This window comes from Bubalus kerabau, chromosome 11 (genome assembly GCF_029407905.1).
Source record: "Bubalus kerabau isolate K-KA32 ecotype Philippines breed swamp buffalo chromosome 11, PCC_UOA_SB_1v2, whole genome shotgun sequence".
Classification (NCBI taxonomy): domain Eukaryota; kingdom Metazoa; phylum Chordata; class Mammalia; order Artiodactyla; family Bovidae; genus Bubalus; species Bubalus kerabau.
The window spans coordinates 71,049,596-71,070,869 of record NC_073634.1 but is presented as its reverse complement, the minus strand read 5'-3'; the positions used below and the strand labels follow the sequence as shown (position 1 = coordinate 71,070,869).

The 21,274-nt window shown below is 39.8% G+C and overlaps 2 protein-coding genes across 6 annotated transcripts in view; both read right to left on the bottom strand.

Annotated features, from left to right (window-relative positions):
- Window positions 1–1,471: 1,471 nt before the first annotated feature.
- Window positions 1,472–9,463, bottom strand: SNRNP27 (small nuclear ribonucleoprotein U4/U6.U5 subunit 27). Of its 4 annotated transcripts, none has more exons than XM_055540547.1 (6): window positions 9,303–9,463; window positions 8,040–8,160; window positions 7,284–7,396; window positions 6,477–6,556; window positions 2,841–2,905; window positions 1,472–1,872 (listed from the first exon to the last, which is right to left on the bottom strand). In XM_055540547.1, the coding sequence occupies exons 1-6, from the start codon at window positions 9,334–9,336 to the stop codon at window positions 1,818–1,820; spliced, it is 468 nt and encodes a 155-aa protein (XP_055396522.1). In that variant the 5' UTR covers window positions 9,337–9,463; the 3' UTR covers window positions 1,472–1,817. The 4 variants fall into 4 exon arrangements, with proteins under 4 accessions (XP_055396522.1, XP_055396524.1, XP_055396526.1 ...); XM_055540549.1 differs by lacking the exon at window positions 9,303–9,463 and adding an exon at window positions 8,431–8,558; XM_055540550.1 differs by having other exon boundaries at window positions 1,781–1,872; window positions 2,841–2,951.
- Window positions 9,464–18,206: 8,743 nt separating this feature from the next.
- The window catches only part of GMCL1 (germ cell-less 1, spermatogenesis associated), a 55,126-nt gene continuing 52,058 nt past the window's right edge, over window positions 18,207–21,274 (bottom strand). For both annotated transcript variants that reach the window (XM_055540546.1, XM_055540545.1), the window contains one exon: window positions 18,207–19,581. In XM_055540546.1, coding sequence (XP_055396521.1) covers window positions 19,453–19,581 — 129 coding nt within the window. In that variant the 3' untranslated portion in view covers window positions 18,207–19,452. The remainder of the gene's footprint in view (window positions 19,582–21,274) is intronic.

Below are 21,274 nucleotides of genomic sequence, written 5' to 3'. Positions count from 1 at the left end.
ATGTTTACCAATAAAAGATTAGTTAATAAATTACAATATAACTAAGTAGCTACTAAAACCTAAGTTTCCAAAGAATTTATAAGAGCATTTAACAGATGTTCACAGTACAGGGGAGAAAAACAATTAGCAAAGAAAGCAGCATCTGATCTCTTTGGCTAGGGGCAAGAAATATATACCCATAGGAGCCTGGAAATACAAATACCAAAATGTTAACATTCTGGGGGTAGATTATAGGTGATTTTTGTTTTTTTTCCTACCTTCTGATTTCTCCCAAGGTTGTTTTTTTATTTAGATGGGAATACCAGACCACCTGACCTGCCTCTTGAGAAACTTATATGCAGCTCAGGAAGCAATAGTTAGAACTGGACATGGAACAACAGACTGGTTCCAAATAGGAAAAGGAGTACATCAAGGCTGTATATTGTCACCCTGCTTATTTAATTTACATGCAGAGTACATCATGAGAAACGCTGGGCTAGAAGAAGCACAAGCTGGAATCAAGACTGCCGGGAGAAATATCAATAAATAACCTCAGATATGCAGATGACACCAATCTTATGGCAGAAAGTGAAGAAGAACTAAAGAGCCTCTTGATGAAAGTGAAAGAGGAGAGTGAAAAAATTGGCTTAAAGCTCAACATTCAGAAAACGAAGATCACGGCATCCATTTCCATCACTTCGTGGCAGATAGATGGGGCAATAGTGGAAACAGTGGCTGACTTCACTTTTCTGGGCTCCAAAATCACTGCAGATGGTGACTGAAGCCATGAAATTAAAAGCAGAGACACTACTTTGTCAACAAAGGTCCGTCTAGTCAAGGCTATGGTTTTTCCAGTGGTCATGTATGGATGTGAGAGTTGGACTATAAAGAAAGCTGAGCGCCGAAGAATTGATGCTTTTGAACTGTGGTGTTGGAGAAGACTCTTGAGAGCCCCTTGGACTACAAGGAGATCCAACCAGTCCATTCTAAAGGAGATCAGTCCTGGGTGTTCATTGGAAGGACTGATGTTGAAGCTGAAACTCCAATACTTTGGCCACCTGATTCGAAAAGCTAACTCATTTAAAAAGACCTTGATCCTGGGAAAGATTGAGGGCAGGAGGAGAAGGGGACGACAGAGGATGAGATGGTTGGATGGCATCACCGACTCAATGGACATGAGTCTGGGTAAACTCCACGAGTTGGGTGATGGACAGGGAGGCCTGGCGTGCTGAGGTTCATGGGGTTGCAAAGAGTCGGACACGACTGAGTGACTGAACTGAACTGAATAAGCATGTATTGCTTTTTAACTGGGGAAATACGGTATTGGGACAGGGGGCAAAAAACAGAAGACACAAAAAATTCAGTTATATTTTTTCAATATTCTAATTTTTAAAACTATGAAGAATCATGATATCTATATCTATGTATGAAAAAAGAAAATGTGTAGGGAGATTATTTTTTTCTAGTTATAAAAATATCAAATACAAAAGGGTAGAAATTATTGCTTTATTTGAGAAACTTACTTCCAAATTACTTTTATGTATTTTAAAAAGTCATAAAGAGCATCCAAGAAAAAAACATATACAGTTTCCATAGGAATAAGGACAAAAAAATGGGGTTGATGACTGCCCCAAATGATATTTCCTAAAGGATAAAAATGTAATATTTAACTTCTTTTTTTTTTGAGGCTGGGTAAGTGAACTACACACATCATAAATAAAATTTTCTTACTTTACAAGGAGGAAGGACTCTGATCCTGTTTTTGATGCATATTAAATACAAAAATCCATTGTTCTGATCAAGATGAGGGAAAAAACATCATTCTTCAACATTTCAGCTCATGCAATGAAATCCAAAGGTCTGTTGAATCCACCTTTTCGATTCATGTACTGCCTATGATGAGAAAATTTATTTATTAAAAAAATTGTGGGTTTGTCTTATAAAAGAAACAATCATATGCTTCAGAAGTTAAACCTATAAACTATTTCTAAAATGGCAACGTCTAGGGCAAGAAGTATTCAAAGTCAAAATCTAAACAAAAGCATGGAAATATACTTTCAGTATTATTTGGGAAGATTCTACAGACCTAAAAAAAAAAAATCAATTGAAAATCCATATTTAAGTAACACCAAACAGCTACCAAGTTTAAGGAAAACAGAGAAGAGTTTCAAATAGGTACCTATCAAACAAATCTGATTACACACTGTACTAGTTCTCCCCATAAGACCTTATTTGAAGGTAATTTTATAATGGACTGTTGATTCTAGTATTTTAACTCACAGCCGTCTCAAATCACACTATTCACATTTCTAAATTAACTGAAGTATTAGTCTAAATTAACTGAAGTGATAAAATGTAGAGAAAAAGACAATGTTTGCAGATGTCTTGACTTTTCTGTTCATGCAGTGAGATTTCAAGTATGGATTGGTTTGTTTTGTGGTATTAATAAAATATGCCTATACTTAACAGATAGGTATTTACAGTTGAAATCCTTACATAATCAATTTAGATAAATAATTCAGAAGGAATCTATTTTAAAACCTATAATTATAATGAAATTAAAGTCTAAAGACTTGAGATTATGCTATTTTGAAGAAAGAACTACTTATAACCTAAAATTTTACTCCAACTACCCTTTCTCTGTAATAGTTTCTGGTTCACAGATAAATTTAAAATTATTTTAACATACAAGAATATAAACAAGGAAGATTAAATCAAGGAACAATATGGAAACCTAACTAAAGTAAGGGATTGTATGGAAAACTGCTACATTTCCTACAAACATGATTATCCCATAACAAATTCTTTCCCAAGCATATAATTTATATTAGTTCAAACGTAATAATGGCAGCTATGCATACCTATACTTTCTCTTCTGAGATACATTTATGGCATAGGCATTTACAGAGCCATCCACCTTTTTCCCCTGGAGAGAAGCAAAAAACAAAAACCAAAACACACACACACACAAACAACACACAAGAGAAAGAATATATTAAATGCCTTGATCAAAGAGCTGGATTCCACAGACCTCTTTAATGGCAAGATTCATTTAAGCATGACGTAGTCCAATGACTGAAAGAATTTTCAGATCCTGATGATATCCCAGGAACTCTCAAGTGTTATAACCTTGTTTACATTTTTATAGTCACATATAAAGAAATACCAATATTCAAACCAACAAATGCTCATATGTATTATGTGCAAGGCATGCAGGGAAAGTGGGTAGCAGAGCCTCACCTTTTCTGGTTAGAGAATTCTTCAAAACCAGATACAAGTTATGGATATCTCCTCTAGAAAAATTCATATTCACAAAAATTTAACTTATGACCTGAACTAATGGGATTCTCAAATCAGTCACCATTCGTATCTAATCCCATTTCTTGCATAGGCTTTGAAATTTTGATTTTTAAATCAAGAATCAGGATAACAGGTACTAATGTTGTATCACTTGTACCTCAGACTTTCTTTTTCATTAATTTCTTTATGGGTCTTTTGATTCAGCAAAATGAACTCACCACTTTCTGTTCCTCATGCCTAAACTGCCTTCTCAACTCCCATCCAATCTTCAACCGTCTGGTTTTTGTGCATTCTTCGAGGCCAAGTTAAATGACCCAGCTGCTAGGAAGAGCTCTCTTCTCTAATTTCCACAGACTGTTAACTGTGCTTTCCTCACAATTCCCTCCATTTATCAAGATGTCTAATCATGATGATAATATCTACACGATCACCATGTGTAACATCACACTGTTGTTAAGTCACTAAGCCGCATCCGACCCTTTGCAACCCCATGGACTATAGCCTGCCAGGTTCCTCTGTCCATGAGATTTCCCAGGCAAGGATACTGGAGTGGGTTGCCATTTCCTTCTCCAGGGGATCTTCCCCACCCAGAGATCAAACTCAAGTCTCCTGCATTTAGCAGGTTGATTCTTTACCACTGAGCCACCAGGAAGTCCATTAATCTTTTTTTACTAAGTTCAGTTACTAAAGGCTAACTGATTTTTGAAAACTATTTGTAGAGTTGTATATTCTTAGCTCTCTTATTTACATGTTGGAATAGAAAATTTGTCCATAAACAAAACCAACTTTGAAATTTTTTAGAATGTTAAAATAGAAGGGAAAATAAGTGACTAATTTGGCATTTGAAGAGGTTCCACCATAGATTAATGATGAAATATCATAAGATACATATTACTGAAAAATACAAATGAGCTGAGGAACTATAATTGAGAGTCCTGAAGCCAACTGCATATGAAATAACATCCTTGTTGATGTCATTAACAAAACAACTGACATCATTTGTTCTTGTGGTACTCCATAATTTTTATGGAATCTATAAATTCTCACCTTATTTTTCCTTTATAAACAAACATCTTCAGCACAGACTACATTTAAAAGTAGTGGCTCCATCTTTACATCTGATACTCAGGAATTCCAAACATAACGTCAGGCAATAGTAAAACCAAAAAAAAAAAAAGAATTCTAATAAGGTCCTTCACTATTCTTCTAAAAACAGTGAAATTTAGTTGTCTCATTTTGTAAATATGTTTATTCATCCAATATATGTATTAATAAACCAGTTTACTTACAAAACGCTCATTGGAATAGCAAATAAGGAACTGGTATATTCAAGGAAAAAACCTGATACAGAAATCGCATTAAATTTTAAAATGGGGTTCACATAACCATTTGTGAGAATCAAATAGCTCATTCTTAATTTTCTCACCTCAAAATAGTCATGCCTCTGGTACTCCTCTTAGGCCACACACTGTCATTTAAAAAATACACAGGAATCCTACAGAATGACATCAGTTAGAAGCTCTTAGAGCATCTGCGATTGCCCCACTCCATTCATGACATAATGGAACACAAGATTAGGGGAAGTGGATTATTTTTGACACCTCCCCTCAGAGACTGCGACTTCTATTTGCAAAATGAAAAGGACTTAAAATTCTATAAACAAAGTTTTAAAAATATATTTTCTCTCCACACACACTCTCCCTGTCTATTCTTAATGGCTTCCTCTCTCTATCCTCCCTTCTCTCTTCATTCAATTTCCTCTCTCCCTCCATCTCCTCTTTGCTCTATTTCTCTCTACCCCATCTCCTTATCTTTCTCCCATCTCCCTCTCCACAACCTCTCCCTCTTTTGCCTCCCCACCTCCTTATTCTTTTCAATATGATGGTCAGGGCTAGAGAGCATTCAAATTCCTGTCAATCCCTCTTCTTGAGTTATGAGATATGTATGCTCCGTCTAGTCAAGGCTATGTTTTTTCCTGTGGTCATGTATGGATGTGAAGAAGGCTGAGCGCCGAAAAATTGATGCTTTTGAACTGTGGTGTTGGAGAAGACTCTTGAGAGTCCCTTGGACTGCAAGGAGATCCAACCAGTCCATTCTGAAGGAGATCAGCCCTGGGATTTCTTTGGAAGGAATGATGCTAAAGCTGAAACTTCAGTACTTCGGCTACCTCATGCAAAGAGTTAACTCATTGGAAAAGACTCTGATGCTGGGAGGGATTGGGGGCAGGAGGAGAAGGGGACGACAGAGGATGAGATGGCTGGATGGCATCACTAACTCGATGGATGTGAGTCTCAGCAAACTCCGGGAGTTGGTGCTGCACAGGGAGGCCTGGTGTGCTGCGATTCATGGGGTCGCAAAGAGTCGGACACGACTGAGCGACTGATCTGATCTGATGCAATGCCATCTTTATCTGGCAGCTGCACTTCATTCTGTTTCATAGCACTTCCCTTTCCTACAATCCTTTATTTGGTTAACCCTATCAGCCTGACACCTCAAGAGTCATCACTGACTACTCACCTCCATTCCCACCACCACTAACTCTTGTTTCTGAATTGTTCTCAGTATTCCAGCCTCTCTCCTCAGGTCAGGGCTTCATCATCTTTCACTGCATGACTGGGCAGTTCTCCTAGTCTTTTGTTTGCCCTCCATGAGGCCCCAGGTCATCTTTCTAAACATACATATAATCTGTTGCTCTCTTGCTTAAAAACCATGCTTCCTCTCATCACCAAAATAATCAACTTAAATTCCTCAGTATGGCTAAGGATATCAGCCTTTTGTGATTTGCCTCCCACCTCTATTTCTAGCCCCATCTATAGTCACCAGCCCATCAACACCCTTTCTCTAGTCACTGAATTTGCACCTCCTCCAATACTCTATGCCGCTTCATGCCGACAGGGCATCTCTGTGAGGCTTTTCCCTCTACTTCAAATGATCTTCCTCCTCTTCTTTGTCTGATCACCTCTACTGGCCCTTTAAGATCTAATTCAAATATCCCAAGCAAATACTTCCTGAATTCCAATGGCAGCCCACAACTTCCTTCCCTTGCTTTCAAATCCCTTCACACAAACAGTTACTGTCTTCTAACAGAATAAACTTGCATCATTGGAAGAAATTACAAGTGATAGTAAAAGAATATGGAAAAATGGGGCAGATCAGTTCACATTAAGAATACCTGACTGGCTACATGTTTTACTTACTTTTGTGGAGTCAAAGGAGGCAAATCCCATTAACTTCATCATTTCTATTTCTTCCTCTGTTTTGCCCTCTAAGTCTTCCTCTGCAAAAATAAGTGATACATTTTAAACTCATTTTATACATAAAAAAGAGAGCTGGCAATAGATTAACAGTTGTTTCACTTTACCAGCAGAAAATATACTAAACAATTAGCTAAAGACTTGAATTTAATGAAAAATCCCTCAATTTGGATAGAATATAACTTAAGGTGCAAGGAAAAAGTGTGATCTCTATCCTCCATTGTAAGAGATTGCTTAAAAGGATATGCTTGGCATCTTTAGGAAGGACCACCTTCAACATCAGACAGTGAAGATACTTCCAAGATAGAATATTTTCATGTTTTTAACTGTCCTTCCTGTATCAAGAGCACCAAATAACTAGTAATTAGGGTACAATTAAAACAAAATCTCAAAACCATATGCAAATGAATACTATGTATGTGTGTGTGCGCGCGCGTGTGCTCAGTTGCGTCCGATTCTTTCACAACAGCATGGACTATAGCCCACCAGGCTCCTCTGTCCATGGGATTTTTCAGGCAAGAATACCAGAGTGGGTTGCCATTTCCTTCTCCAAGGGATCCTCCCAATCCAAGGACTGAACGTTTGTCTCCTGCATTGCAGGCAGATTCTTTACCGCTGAGCCACTAGGGAAGCCCTTAATGAATACTGTCAAAAACTTAAATAGCTAAAGATTCAAAAATTATACTTGATTTTATAATTGAATTTCTAAACAAGGCTGTACATTTCCTACAGTTATTTATCTAATATTACCAGTTATCTGACGTTCTTTGCTTTTTGTTTCTTTTGTTTCTTTCTTTTCCTCATCTCTTCTTTCTTTCAGTCGAGAAGGGGAAGGAGATGTGGATCTATGTCGTCTTGGGGACCTAATATTTAATAAGGAAAGATGTTAGCAACAGAGACATACCTGGTGACTTGTGTTGAAGAGCACAGATATACATGAGTGCATGAAAGGTAAAGGCTGAACAAAAGCCGGATTCTAGAGAAAGGAATTTGTTCCTCAAAGCAGAATGAGGAAGAAAGTTCTGCCTAGGCCCTGACTATTAACAAAAAATTATTATTGTTTAATTATCAGTTACACTCAGTGTAGCGAGGCTAAAAATTTTTTGTAAGGCAGAGAAAAGAAAACAACAAGTGTATTTGATGGTTATTAAGAATCAGAGTCCACTTCTAAGATTCTTCCAAGATCTCACACTCTTGATTATATGGTTGAATAAACTATTAGCACCAAAAGTTTATAAAAAAGTAAGACTATAATATACAAAACACTTACTTCTTACTCCTGCTAAGTGCTTTTCATGTATTATTTCTCATTTACTCCTCAAGGCAACTCTATTATGTGGAATGTTATCAACCCCATTTTACCAATGGGAATGTTAGGTTTAGAATAAAGTGGGATAAAGTTCCGCTGATTTCATGAAACTTTAAGTCCCTTTGTAAGCGATAAAAACAAAAGTCAAGAGCAGCGACCACGCAGCTGTGGTAAAACTTCTGCTTTGCTGCACTTACCTGGAACGCCTTCTGTGTGGGGACCGAGAACGGCTTCTTCTCCGATCTCGCTCCCGGGACCGGGACCTTTCTCGGCGCCTGCGTTCTCTTTCCCGGGATGTGGACCGGGACCGCCTACGCTCTAATAAAAACACAAAATTGCAGAGTCAAAAATTACTTCAAACATCTACTGGATGGTGAGCCGACCAACAGTAATATAATGCGAGCCATTTCTAGATGTCACATTTAAAAAGTAAAAAAAGACACATGAGATTAATTTTAACGGTATAGATTTAACCCAAACTTGGCTTCCCTGGTGGCTCAGAGGTTAAAGCTTCTGCCTGCAATGCGGGAGACCCCGGTTCGATCCCTGGGTTGGGAAGATCCCCTGGAGAAGGAAATGGCAACCCACTCCAGTATTCTTGCCTGGAGAATCCCATGGTGGGAAGAGCCTGGTAGGCTACCGTCCACGGGGTCGCAAAGAGTCTGACACTACTGAGCGACTTCACTTCACTTCACCAGCATTTCAACACGCATTTATTTTTCCGCACTAATCAAGGAAAACCGGTGTGTTCGACACTTAAACAGCAGTTCTCAATTCGGATTGAGAACTTGTTAAGTGCTCAATAGCCCTCTGTGGTTCGAAGGCTCATTTAACTTTTAAGATCAACCCTGATTAGCTGAAGGTGATAAAAACTAACGAGGGGGCAGAATTGAGGTTCTAAGTGAACTCTTCCCCTCTCACTGCCCCCTCTGGGGGCTGGGGCCAGAAGTCATTATGAGGTGAGCACTCTGAACGCAAACTCCTAAACATCGATTTCCCTACTATAAACTGGGGAGGAAACCCTGAGCACTGAAGAACCTGGCGGCAGCACATGCTGAGTGTTACGGAGTGTGGCATGCATTCTCATGTCAGCTTGAAAGATAATATTTACCCCAGATGTCTAATTACGGGAATTCGGACGCAGGAGGGCTGGATGACTTGCACTAGGTCACCCAGAAATTGCGGGAACCATGGCCTGACTCTAAATTCCCAAGCCACAAGTAAAACAAGTTATTACATGAGGCTGACAAAGAGTCGGCCAAACCCCAAGTGGGTAAAAAAAAACTGCCTTCAAACCGGAGGGCTGAAGCGTGTAGGGCCCAGGTCTTCGTTCCCAGTAGACCCCTCCCTTCTCCTTAGAAGAAAAGGTTCCCCCCTCTCCGCGGCCCTTAGACTGGGAACCAAAGTGGGGACGAGTCTCCGACCGAGCCCTAGACCCTCAGAACCACTTCTGGACTCACCCCTCCGTGGGGAGCGGCTGCGACTGCGACCCATTTGGAATCCTTCTCCAGTACAAGTCGACCCGGAAACGGCTGTGCAACAACTTCCGGGAGGGCCGGGAACCGAGCTTTCACCGCCGACTGGGAAACGATAAAACGACTTGCCAGGGTTCCGGCCTCTAAAGAAGGGAGGCTGCCCCCACCTGATATCACCTCTTCCGAGCCCAGCGGTTCCGTGGAGAACAGAGTTGTCATCTCTGCTCCTCCAACCCCTCTTTCCTGGTGGCTTCAGTATCTTCTCTCCCTTATTTCGAGGTGGGCATTAGAATGTGCTTTGTTGTTTAGTCGCTAAGTCGTGTCCCACTTTTTTGCGACCTCGTGGACTGTAGCCCTCCAGGCTCCTCTGTCCATGGAATTCCCCAGGCAAGAATACTGGAGTGGGTTGCCAGTTCCTCCTCCAGGGGATCTTCCCGACCCACGGCTGAAATCTGGTCTCTTGCATTGGCAGACGGGTTCTTTACCACTGACCCACCAGGGAAGCCCCTGCTCCCTGTTGGTATTCTAGAAATGTCAGGAAAAAGCCATATATAAACCACCCTAACACAGTTCTCACCCCCGCCCTGCCCCCATTATTCTTTCCTACCATCTTGTCCATAGGCAAAAAATATTTCATATCAAACCAGTCTAAACTTACCATATGCAAAGTTTTAAGTCCACACGTGGAAGCAGTAGGGCGGGTCAGGAGGCAGAGGGAGCAAGGGGAAAGCAAACATGGCTGAGAGCTTTTGTTGAGTTTTGTTGGAGGGAACAGCAGAGGCTGGGAAGCAGGCTAAGCAGGTTCTCTAAGACTGACCAGAGGCTCTTGAGATTTAAGGGCTGTCCAGAGCTGTTGGTACCTGGCCCTGGGATCTGTGGCAGAGGAATAATGCCTTGACTTGTGAGCTTGATAAAGGAGGTGATAGAGTAGGGACTTCTCACTGGCTGGCTTACATATTAAAGTCAGACTCATGAGGGGACTCATTTGCTATCTCGCAGAATTAGCTAGTCCTGGGAAGGGCAGTCTTGGCAAGGCCCCAGATGTCAAAACACTAGAAAATGAAAGCAGTTAAAAAGGCATGATGAACACAAGTATTCACAAAAATATTTATTGCACACCTAGTACCGGAGGATTAAAAAAATTTTTTTTAACTTTTAAAATTTTTGGTTGCGCTGGGTCTTTGTTGCTGTACATGGGCCTTCTCTAGTTTCGGCCAGCAGGGGCTACTCTCTAGTTGAGGTGCGAGGACTTCTCAATGCTGTGGCTTCTCTTGTTGCAGAGGACAGGCTCTAGGCTTTCGGGCTTCAGTAGTTGCAGCAGGCAGGCTCAGTAGTTGTGGCATATGGGCTTAGTTGTTACACAGCATGTGGAATCTTCCTGGATCAGGGATCCAGCCCATGTAGCCTGCATTGGCAAGTTGATTACTATCCACTGTATCACCAGGGAAGTCCTGTACCAGAGGATTAATCAATGAAAAAAGCAAGTCTGTTCTTGAGTACTTGTAGTCCACTGAGGGATACTAACAAGTAAACAGTATCAAGATGCACCCAGAGGGGCAGAACTAGGAGTTCACATGAAGTGGATACCTAACTCCTTTGAGGGGAAGGGTTCTCAAGGAATGTTTCCAGGAGGAAATGATGTCCAAATGAGACCTTAAGGATGAGTAGAAATTAGCCAGGTCAAATGGGGTGACTTTTGCTGGGGGGACAGGGAAAGAGATTGTCCAGGCAGAGGAGACTGCATGTGCCAGGACAAGAGGCAAGGGAGCAGATGGGCTAAAAGTAGAGACCTACGGAGCAAGGAGTGAACGTGTGAAGACCAGACTGGAAGCCTTGTAAGCTGTGGTCAAGTTACCCTGATGTAAAAGCAACAGAGAGCTGTTCGTTCAAGGGCTTTGAGGACCAGAGGGAATCACATTTGAGTTTATTCAGAGAACATGTTGGGTAACGTGGAGACTTGCCTGGGAGGTGGGGGTGCAAAACGCCTAGGAGGATGGTACAGTGGTCTAGGTTGGGACTCTAGTCACCTAGACTAGAGTGGTTATCAGTAGGTATGAGAATTGGTAAAATTGGAAAACCTTGATTCTTAGATGTCTGCATGAGAGTTTGAAGATTCAAGGATGATATCCAGGTTTCTGGCTTGTGAACCTGGGTAGATGGTAACATCCTTTGCTAAGATAAGGCATATAAGTTTTGGGTGAAGGCTGTATATCTGGACCTACTAATGTGAGGAGCCATTCTGAACACCCAAAAGGAGATGCCAACTAGATGCGTATCTGGAGCTTGGAAGAGAGCTCTCGGCTGGAACCACACAGAAAAGGAATCATCAGAATACAGATGTTCATTTGAAGCCATGAGAGTGCATGAAACCACTCAGGGAGGCTGAGCGAAAAGGGCCTAGAGACAGCTAGAGGAAGAACCCCAAAAGGAGACTAAGGGGTAGCCAGAGAAACAGAAGGAGTGTTATCAGGTAAGTTTTAAGAGAAGTCTGCTGTTTCAAGAACAAAGTGGTTAATTTAAAATGTTAAAATGAAAAAAAAAAGAAAATAAAAACAAACACCAACCCCCCCCCCCACTTCCCCGCATCTAACCTAAAGGATTTAGCAACAAAGTCTTTGTTCACTCAGTTTTATGGAGTTGTGAATGACTTTTACAGTGGAGAGCGAATTTGTATACCCTCCTTTTTTTTGGTCTGTGTGGCTTTTGAGATCTTAGTTCCTCCACCAGGGATTGAACCCAGGTCCCCCTCAGTGAACACATGGAGTCTTAACCATTGGACCACCAGGGGGTTCCCTGCATAACCCTCTTGAAAAGTTTGGCTTATGCAGGGCAAAATATGGCAGGGCAAAATACGGGTGGAGGTAAATCTGGAGGTTTTGTGAAGATGGGAGAAACCTAAGCATGTTTAAAATATTGGTATGAACAAGTCAGCTTAGAGAAATAAAAAAAAAAAAAAGTACAGAAGAGAAAGAGAAAACCAAAGGAATAAAGTTTCCTAAAGGGACAGCCCTGACATTTACCTCAGGCAGAAAAGCGCCCCCTCTCCCCCACCTGAAGATGTGGGACAGAAACTGTGCTCTGCTAAGGCTTCCTTATTTACTGATCAAGTTGCCCTCTCTCAAGAATATAGATTATCCATCACTGTGTACTTTCAGCACTGTTATCTTGAAGAAAAATCCTGTTTATAATACATGGCGTGAGGTTCCCTCATTCTAATGGTTATTTTAATGACTTTACAGCGGGGTAGGGTTGGAGTGATGTCAACACTTGTGATCATACTTACAAGTTTCCTCCCTAACCAGACAGGGCAATTTTCAATAAAGGTAAATTTGTGTGTTGTTGTTGTTTAGTCACTAAGTTGTCTTTGACTCTTTTGTGATCCCATGGACTACACAGCCTGCCAAGCTCCTATGTCCATGGAGTTTCCCAGGCAAGAATACTGGAGAGGGTTGCCATTTCCTTCTCCAGGGGATCTTCCCAACCCAGGGATTGAATGAACCTGCTTCTCCTGCACTAGCAGAGGGATTCTTTACCACTGAGCCACCAGAGAAGCCAAAAAGTACATGTACTTTATATAAGAACATTCAGTTCAGTTCACTTGCTCAGTCATGTCCGAACCTTGCGACACCATGAATCGCAGCATGCCAGGCCTCCCTGTCCATCTCCTGGAGTTCACTCAAACTCACGTCCATCGAGTTGGTGATGCCATCCAGCCATCTCATCCTCTGTTGTCCCCTTCGCCTCCTGCCCCTAATCCTTCCCAGCATCAGAGTCTTTTCCAATGAGTCAAGTCTTCGCATGAGGTGGCCAAAGTACTGGAGTTTCAGCTTTAGCATCATTCCTTCCAAAGAAATCCCAGGGCTGATCTCCTTCAGAATGGACTGGTTGGATCTCCTTGCAGTCCAAGGGACTCTCAAGAGTCTTCTCCAACACCACAGTTCAAAAGCATCAATTCTTCGGCATTCAGCTTTCGTCACAGTCCAACTCTCACATCCATACATGACCACTGGAAAAACCATAGCCTTGACTAGACGGACCTTTGTTTGCAAAGTAATGTCTCTGCTTTTCAATATGCTATCTAGGGTGGTCATAACTTTTCTTCCAAGGAGTAAGCGTCTTTTAATTTCATGGCTGCATCACCATCTGCAGTGATTTTGGAGCCCCAAAAATAAAGTCTGACACTGTTTCCACTTTTTCCCCATCTATTTCTCATGAAGTGATGGGACCAGATGCCATGATCTTCGTTTTCTGAATGTTGAGCTTTAAGCCAACTGTTTCACTCCTCTTCCACTCTCCTCTTCCACTTTCATCAAGAGGCTTTTTAGTTCCTCTTCACTTTCTGCCATAAGGGTAGTGTCATCTGCATATCTGAGGTGATTGATATTTCTCCCAGCAGTCTTGATTCCAGCTTGTGCTTCTTCCAGCCCAGCGTTTCTCATGATGTACTCTGCATAGAAGTTAAATAAGCAGGGTGACAATATACAGCCTTGACATACTCCTTTTCCTTTTGGAACCAGTCTGTTGTTCCATGTCCACTTCTAACTGTTGCTTCCTGACCTGCATATAGGTTTCTCAAGAGGCAGGTCAGGTGGTCTGGTATTCCCATCTCTTTCAGAATTTTCCACAGTTTATTGTGATCCACACAGTCAAAGGCTTTGGCATCGTCAATAAAGCAGAAATAGATGTTTTTCTGGAACTCTCTTGCTTTTCCCATGATCCAGCAGATGTTGGCAATTTGATCTCTGGTTCCTCTGCCTTTTCTAAAACCAGCTTGAACATCTGGAAGTTCACGGTTCACATATTGCTGAAGCCTGGCTTGGAGAATTTTGAGCATTACTTTACTAGCGTGTGAGATGAGTGCAATTGTGCGGTAGTTTGGGCATTCTTTGGCATTGCCTTTCTTTGGGATTGGAATGAAAACTGACCTTTTCCAGTCCTGGGGCCACTGCTGAGTCTTCCAAATTTGCTGGCATATTGAGTGCAGCACTTTCACAGTAGCATCTTTCAGGATTTGAAATAGCTCAACTGGAATTCCATCACCTCCACTAGCTTTGTTCATAGGGATGCTTTCTAAGGCCCACTTGACTTCACTTTCCAGGATGTCTGGCTCTAGGTGAGTGATCACACCATCGTGATTATCTTGGTCTTGAAGATCTTTTTTGTAGTTTTTCTGTGTATTCTTGCCACCTCTTCTTAATATCTTCTGCTTCTGTTAGGTCCATACCATTTCTGTCTTTTATCAAGCCCATCTTTGCATGAAATGTTCCCTTGGTATCTCTGATTTTCTTGAAGAGATCTCTGGTCTTTCCCATTCTCTTGTTTTCCTCTATTTCTCTGCATTGATTGCTAAGGAAGGCTTTCTTATCTCTTCTTGCTATTCTTTGGAACTCTGCATTCAGATGCTTTTATCTTTCCTTTTCTCCTTTGCCTTTCACTTCTCTTCTTTTCACAGCTATTTTTAAGGCCTCCCCAGACAGCCATTTTGCTTTTTTGCATTTCTTTTCCATGGGGATGATCTTGATCCCTGTCTCCTGTACAATGTCACAAACCTCCGTCCATAGTTCATCAGGCACTCTATCTATCAGATCTAGTCCCTTAAATCTATTTCTCACTTCCACTGAATAATCATAAGGGATTTGATTTAGGTCATACCTGAATGGTCTAGTGGTTTTCCCTACTTTCTTCCATTTAAGTCTGAATTTGGCAATAAGGAGCTCATGATCTGAGCCACAGTCAGCTCCTGGTCTTGTTTTTGCTTACTGTACAGAGCTTCTCCATCTTTGGCTGCAAAGAATATAATCAGTCTGATTTTGGTGTTGACCATCTGGTGGATGTCCAAGTAGAGTCTTCTCTTGTGTTGTTGGAAGAGGGTGTTTGCTATGACCAGTGCGTTCTCTTGGCAAAACTCTATTAGCCTTTGCCCTGCTTCATTCTGTACTCCAAGGCCAAATTTGCCTGTTACTCCAGATGTTTCTTGACTTCCTACTTTTGTATTCCAGTCCCCTATAATGAAAAGGACATCTTTTTTGGGTGTTAGTTCTAAAAGGTCTTGTAGGTTTTCATAGAACTGTTCAACTTCAGCTTCTTCAGCATTACTGGTTGGGGCATAGACTTGGATTACTGTGATACTGAATGGTTTGCCTTGGAAATGAACAGAGATCATTCTGTCATTTTTGAGATTACATCCAAGTACTGCATTTCGGACTCTTTTGTTGACCATGATGGCTACTCCATTTCTTCTGAGGGATTCCTGCCTGCAGAGTAGATATAATGGTCATCTGAGTTAAATTCACCCATTCCAGTCCATTTTAGTTTGCTGATTCCTAGAATGTCGATGTTCACTCTGCCATCTCCTGTTTGACCACTTCCAATTTGCCTTGATTCATGGACCTAACATTCCAGGTTCCTGTGCAATACTGCTCTGTAGAGCATCAGACCTTGCTTCTATCACAGTCACATCCACAACTGGGTATTGTTTTTGCTTTGGCTCCATCCCTTCATTCTTTCTGGAGTTATTTCTCCACTGATTTCCAGTAGCATATTGGGCACCTACTGACCTGGGGGGTTCCTCTTTCAGTATCCTATCATTTTGCCTTTTCATATTGTTCATGGGGTTTTCAAGGCAAGAATACTGAAGTCGTTTGCCATTCTCTTCTCCAGTGGACCACATTCTGTCAGACCTCTCCACCATGACCCGCCTGTCTTGGGTGGCCCCACAGGGCATGGCTTAGTTTCATTGAGTTAGACAAGGCTGTGGTCCTAGTGTGATTAGATTGACTAGTTTTCTGTGATTATGGTTTCAGTGTGTCTGCCCTCTGATGCCCTCTTGTAACACCTACTGTCTTGAGTTTCCCTTACCTTGGACCTGGGGTATCTCTTCACAGACACCTCTAAGGCACATTAAACATTAAGCATCTGTGATTCCTACAAATGTACTATCTTGAGACTTGGTTAAATTGTTTTACCTTTTCTAGTCCTATTTTATGTAAAATCACCAGCCTTTACAAAAGCATCCTACTTTTATCTTTATAGAGGGCTTCCCTGGTGGCTCAGATAGTAAAGCATCTGCCTGCAATGTGGGAGACACGGATCCAATCCCTGGGTTGGGAAGATCCCCTGGGGAAGGAAATGGCAACCAACTCCAGTACTCTTGCCTGGAAAATTCCATGGCTGGAGGACCCCCCCACCCCAGTCCATGGGGTCGCAAAGAGTTGGACTGACTGAGCAACTTGACTTTATCTTTACAAATGGATGCATACTATTGAGTCAGTAATTTCACCACCAATTAGATGTAGTTTGACCACTAGTTAATAGAGATTGATGATGTTTGAGGTTTTCTGTTTTTGTATTCTTTTATCATGGATTTTTAGAAGAATTGCAAACTCTCTGGTTGGGAGGAAACTACTGTGACTTCTTTTTTAATGTAGTTAATGGATTTAGGTCCAAATTACTTGAAGTTATGATTCAACACATCATTCTAGGTGATTGATAAGTTATCTACCCTTTGCATTCTATTATCCTTTTCTATTCTTTACATGGGTTCATCTTTAAGGGAATATAATTCCTGACAGTTTCAACGTTAACAGTCCAATATTCTAGAGCACCTCTGTTCAACAGAACTTTTTGCAATGATGAACAGACTATATTTGCACTGTCCAATACAGTAGCCACTAGTTACTTGTGGTTAACTAAGCACTTGGAATGTATCTAGCGTGACTGAGGAAGTAAATTTTAAATTCTATTTATTTTTAATTAGCTTTGATAGCCACAGTGACTCTGGTGACCCTATTTTTACATCTGATGTTGAAATTTGCTTATTAATGATGGCAATCAATCCTCTTTAAAGACTTTGAAATGTGATAAAATGTTGGCTACTAAATGCTTGGTAAAAAACCAATGACTACCACTAATCATTTAATTTTGCCTACCTTGCTAAGTTTCAAGCCAAATTTATTTTTTGAAAAAGAAAGGTATATTTATATATCTCTAGTAATTTAGCATGGAACTCTAGAATATTTCCTCATAAGGACCTCTTCTTTACTGATAGCCAAGTAAAAATAATTATTAGTTGGCTAAATATTGTTTTCTAGCCTTTGCAGCTTAAAAAAAGACTTGGCAAAGGTTATAAGGCAAAAGATGACCAACACAAAAATCTTCATATGTATTAGTTGATATAAGACTCCAGCTGATACTTATACTTTACTAAGAATATTCCAATTAAAAAGAATGAAAAGTATGCAAAGTATTTGGTAAGAAAACAAAAGCAGATCTTTACTATCAGTGTGGAGTACTAGCTGACAATTACTGGTTTCTCCAGTGAGACTACAACTTACTTGTGACTGAAGAAATAATTCTTTTGTTTGTAAGCAATTTGGCTAGGAAACAAACAAGGGACAGGAACCATATATAATTCCACTTTGATCAGTTCATACAAGTGAAATGAAATAATTTTACTAATATACTCAAACTTTAATTATCTTTACTCCCAAGATTTGTAAAAATTCAGTTATTTAAATTTGGTATAAATTTGGTATTTATATTTTTAATATGTAAGGGTAAGGAATCTCTGATGTTACAATAAGACAGGAAAAAACCAAAAGCATCTCATGAAAGAGATATAGCCAAATACAAAAACAAGAAATGCAGTCTCTTGATACAGCCAAATTATTGTATTAAAACCATTCAAACTACAGTTCTAGGGGTAGAGATAGGGAAGGCATTTAAAAGCTTCCTTTAAATTCACCATGAGGATCAATTTTGAAAGGACAAAAGTGATTTATGATCTATGGACATATCGCTAGGGAATAAAAACTAGCAATGAGTTCTAAAAGTTAAATCTTAACTAGAAAAAATTCGAACTTAGAAAAAAAAATTCTGGTTTCAACGGAGTTATTTTTTTGGTTCATTTTATATGTTGTTTATTCTTTCTCCAAATGAGTATTTATTATTTGTACAGGTACACAAAAGTAATTCCCATTTTTCTTAAAACATACTAAAAATATATATTAACCACAAAAAGTACTCACTTCGACTGGAAAGATGATGAGCATTGGCTATTTTCAAAATAGCAGTAAATGTAAGAACCGAACATATATAAATCATGAAAAATGTACATCTCATTTTTGACAAAAATAAGTTCTATTTATACATTAATGCTTTATTATCAGCTTCTATATGATATCCTCCGACCTTATTTACATTTACTATGAGATTTCCAATATTATGTGTAACTCAAAGGCACTCAATTCGGAGATTATAAAGTCCTGAGCTTAAGTAGGAAATAGAATTCCCAAATAAAATTTGAAAATAAATAATTCAAAGACCACAGAATATGAAAATGTTTAAAGTATAATATTTGGTACATAAATAATCTGTGACCTAATAATAAAGTTGTACAGAATGTCAAAGAAAAGACCATAAAAGGCAAAAGAATATCCTCGGAATCAAACTAATTTTCTTCCCCTATTCAAGATCATTTGAAAGCCTGAAGCTGATTTTTTTCTTGTTAAAATTCTAGGAAAGCAAAATAAAAAAGCATGAAAATGCTTAAGTTAAATAAAAGTTCCTTAGCTTAGTCTTAAAAACCATGAAAAAATATTTAATGATTAGTAACATATGTAGACTAGAAGAATATCTGACTAGTAGGAGGAATCATAAAGAGCAGCTGGAAAAAAAATTAAGGACAGCTTTAAATATACCAATTGAAAGAGCATTTATAACTGGCCAGATTATTCCTTTAGCATTCTTTTAGTCAAATAAAAATGAAACTAACAGATGGATAATTGAGGTTCACTAACATTAAGTAGGATCAAAGTTCAAGGTGAAAACTGACTATGTATGGTTGCAGAGAAATGTGAAATTTACCTACAGCAATTTTCTACTGATGCTAAATTAAAAAGCACGAGTTGATATCTTTATTAGCAAATGGTTTGACAGATATTCTCTTGGCTTTAAAATGCTTTTCCATATATGCATAGAAATGTAATGAGGATAAGAATAGTCTTCTGTATTATCTGTACAGTTCGTAAGGCCTTTGTCATTGTTAGTCACCTTAGATGTGAATATCTGCAGGGCCATTAAATTAAAGCTGGCAAAAAAGTCTTCAAAGTGCTACTGTTTCCAACTGGTGAGTTCTTCAGTTTTCTGGATTTTCTGGATGATGACTATTTTCAGTTCTTTTTTCTGGCGATATATACAGGAAGTTACAGCAGATATATAAAGGGAAGATCAGAAGCCTGCTGTCCAAGTTCATCACTACTTGTTCCTATAAAACAAATTTGTTACTTTAATGATAATAGTAGTAGTATAAAAGTAAAACAGAGAACCAAACTGTTGAATTGAGTGAACTAAAGGTTAGTATGGTGGTTAAAAGTTTGCATCTGGAATCTGACAGTCTCTGTTCAAATCTCAAGACTTCCACCCACTAGCTTTGTGACCTCGGGCAAGTCACTGACTTTATCAACTGCAGCTTCCTCACTGTAAAAGAGGAGAATAACCACTCCATAGGATTATACTAGGATTAAATGAGACAATGCACATAGAGGGCTCAGCAAAGCCAGCTATATATTAAGTTACCAATAACGGTAGTTATTTTCATTACTGGAAAATTTCTATCAAGTACCTACATATTTTATGAACAGATACGGCCCAGAAATACAGAGACTTCTCATTTGGCTTCTATGTCTGATGGTCTTTATGTACAGCAAATACTTGATGGGAGTCATTATTGTCACAACAATAAGCATGGCCCCTTCCCACCCTTGTCTTAAGATTTCCCACCATCTCTAATGCAAACAAGTTATATGTCTCTTGGAACCTAAAATACATTACCATGTAAAATCAATTTCAAAATCAAAAATCAAATTCAGTTACATCAATATACATGAGAGCAACTTGAGATTCTAGAGACAGAAGTTGATACTACACCTGAGAGCTACAAATGTAACCCTTACTCACTCATGCTACAGATCTCTGAAACTGTTTACCAGCAGGTTTTCATGAAAAGAATAAATCCTTTTAGCCCTGAAATGGGAACTCCTCTATTTTTTCAATAGTTGGATATATTCTCTGAACTAATATGCATTTGTTTTATCTTTATACATACTGGAGAATATACTTTTTAAAAAAAGTTAAAAAAATATTTATTTTTGCCTGTGCTGGGTCTTTGATTCTGTGTGGACTTTCTCTAGTTGTGGTGAGTGGCGGCTACTCCTCATGGTAGTACACAGGCTCTAGGCGAGCGGTCTTCAGTAGTTGCAGCTCATAGGCTCAGCAGTCGCGGCTTCTGGGCTCGAGTATGGGCTCAGTAAGTGTGATGCACGGGCTTAATTATCTGTGGCACATGGAATCTTCCTGGACCAGGGATCAAACTCATGTCCCCTGCACTGGCAGGCAGATTCTTATCCAGTGTACCACCAAGGAAGTCCCTGAAGAATATACTTTTAAAATACTGTTTAAATCTAGAATTTTATATTATTTACTGAAGCATGTGTTCCTACTAAGGGACTAAAGAGGGACTAAAACTGGAACAATTGAGTGACAGACAAAGGCTCAGCTAGATACAGCTTCTGTGTTGGGGGAACAGCAAGATAAATTTGGATAAAGAAGGCAGGGAATAGAAATGTTACACACACACACACACACACACACACACACACACACACACACACACACACTATAGTCTCCAAATTGGGCAAAGTGGTATTTTGTTTAAGTGAACAAAATGGATATGATGACAAGTCAGATGAGGCATCACCTGGGCTGATGGTGCAAACAGGGTTGGCAGACAGCAAGCATGTCAAAGCACAGTTGACCTTCAGATGCTTAAGTCACCCTGGACTAGTCAACATCTGTAGCAATAACCTGACTCAAGGCAGATTTACTAAGTCTATTGAGGACAAAGGCTTTGATGATGTGTGTATCTGATGATAAAAGCAAGATTCTCCACTCACAACTCT

Excerpts from the sequence above, each read along its gene's own strand:
- SNRNP27 (XM_055540547.1), bottom strand. The coding sequence starts at position 9,336 with ATGGGTCGCAGTCGCAGCCGCTCCCCACGGAGGG. Across the intron at positions 6,557-7,283 it reads CAAAGAACGTCAGATAACTG|AGGAAGACTTAGAGGGCAAA; the intron begins GTAATATTAGAT and ends TTATTTTTGCAG. Across the intron at positions 2,906-6,476 it reads CCTCCTTTGACTCCACAAAA|GGGAAAAAGGTGGATGGCTC; the intron begins GTAAGTAAAACA and ends GCTTCTCTCCAG.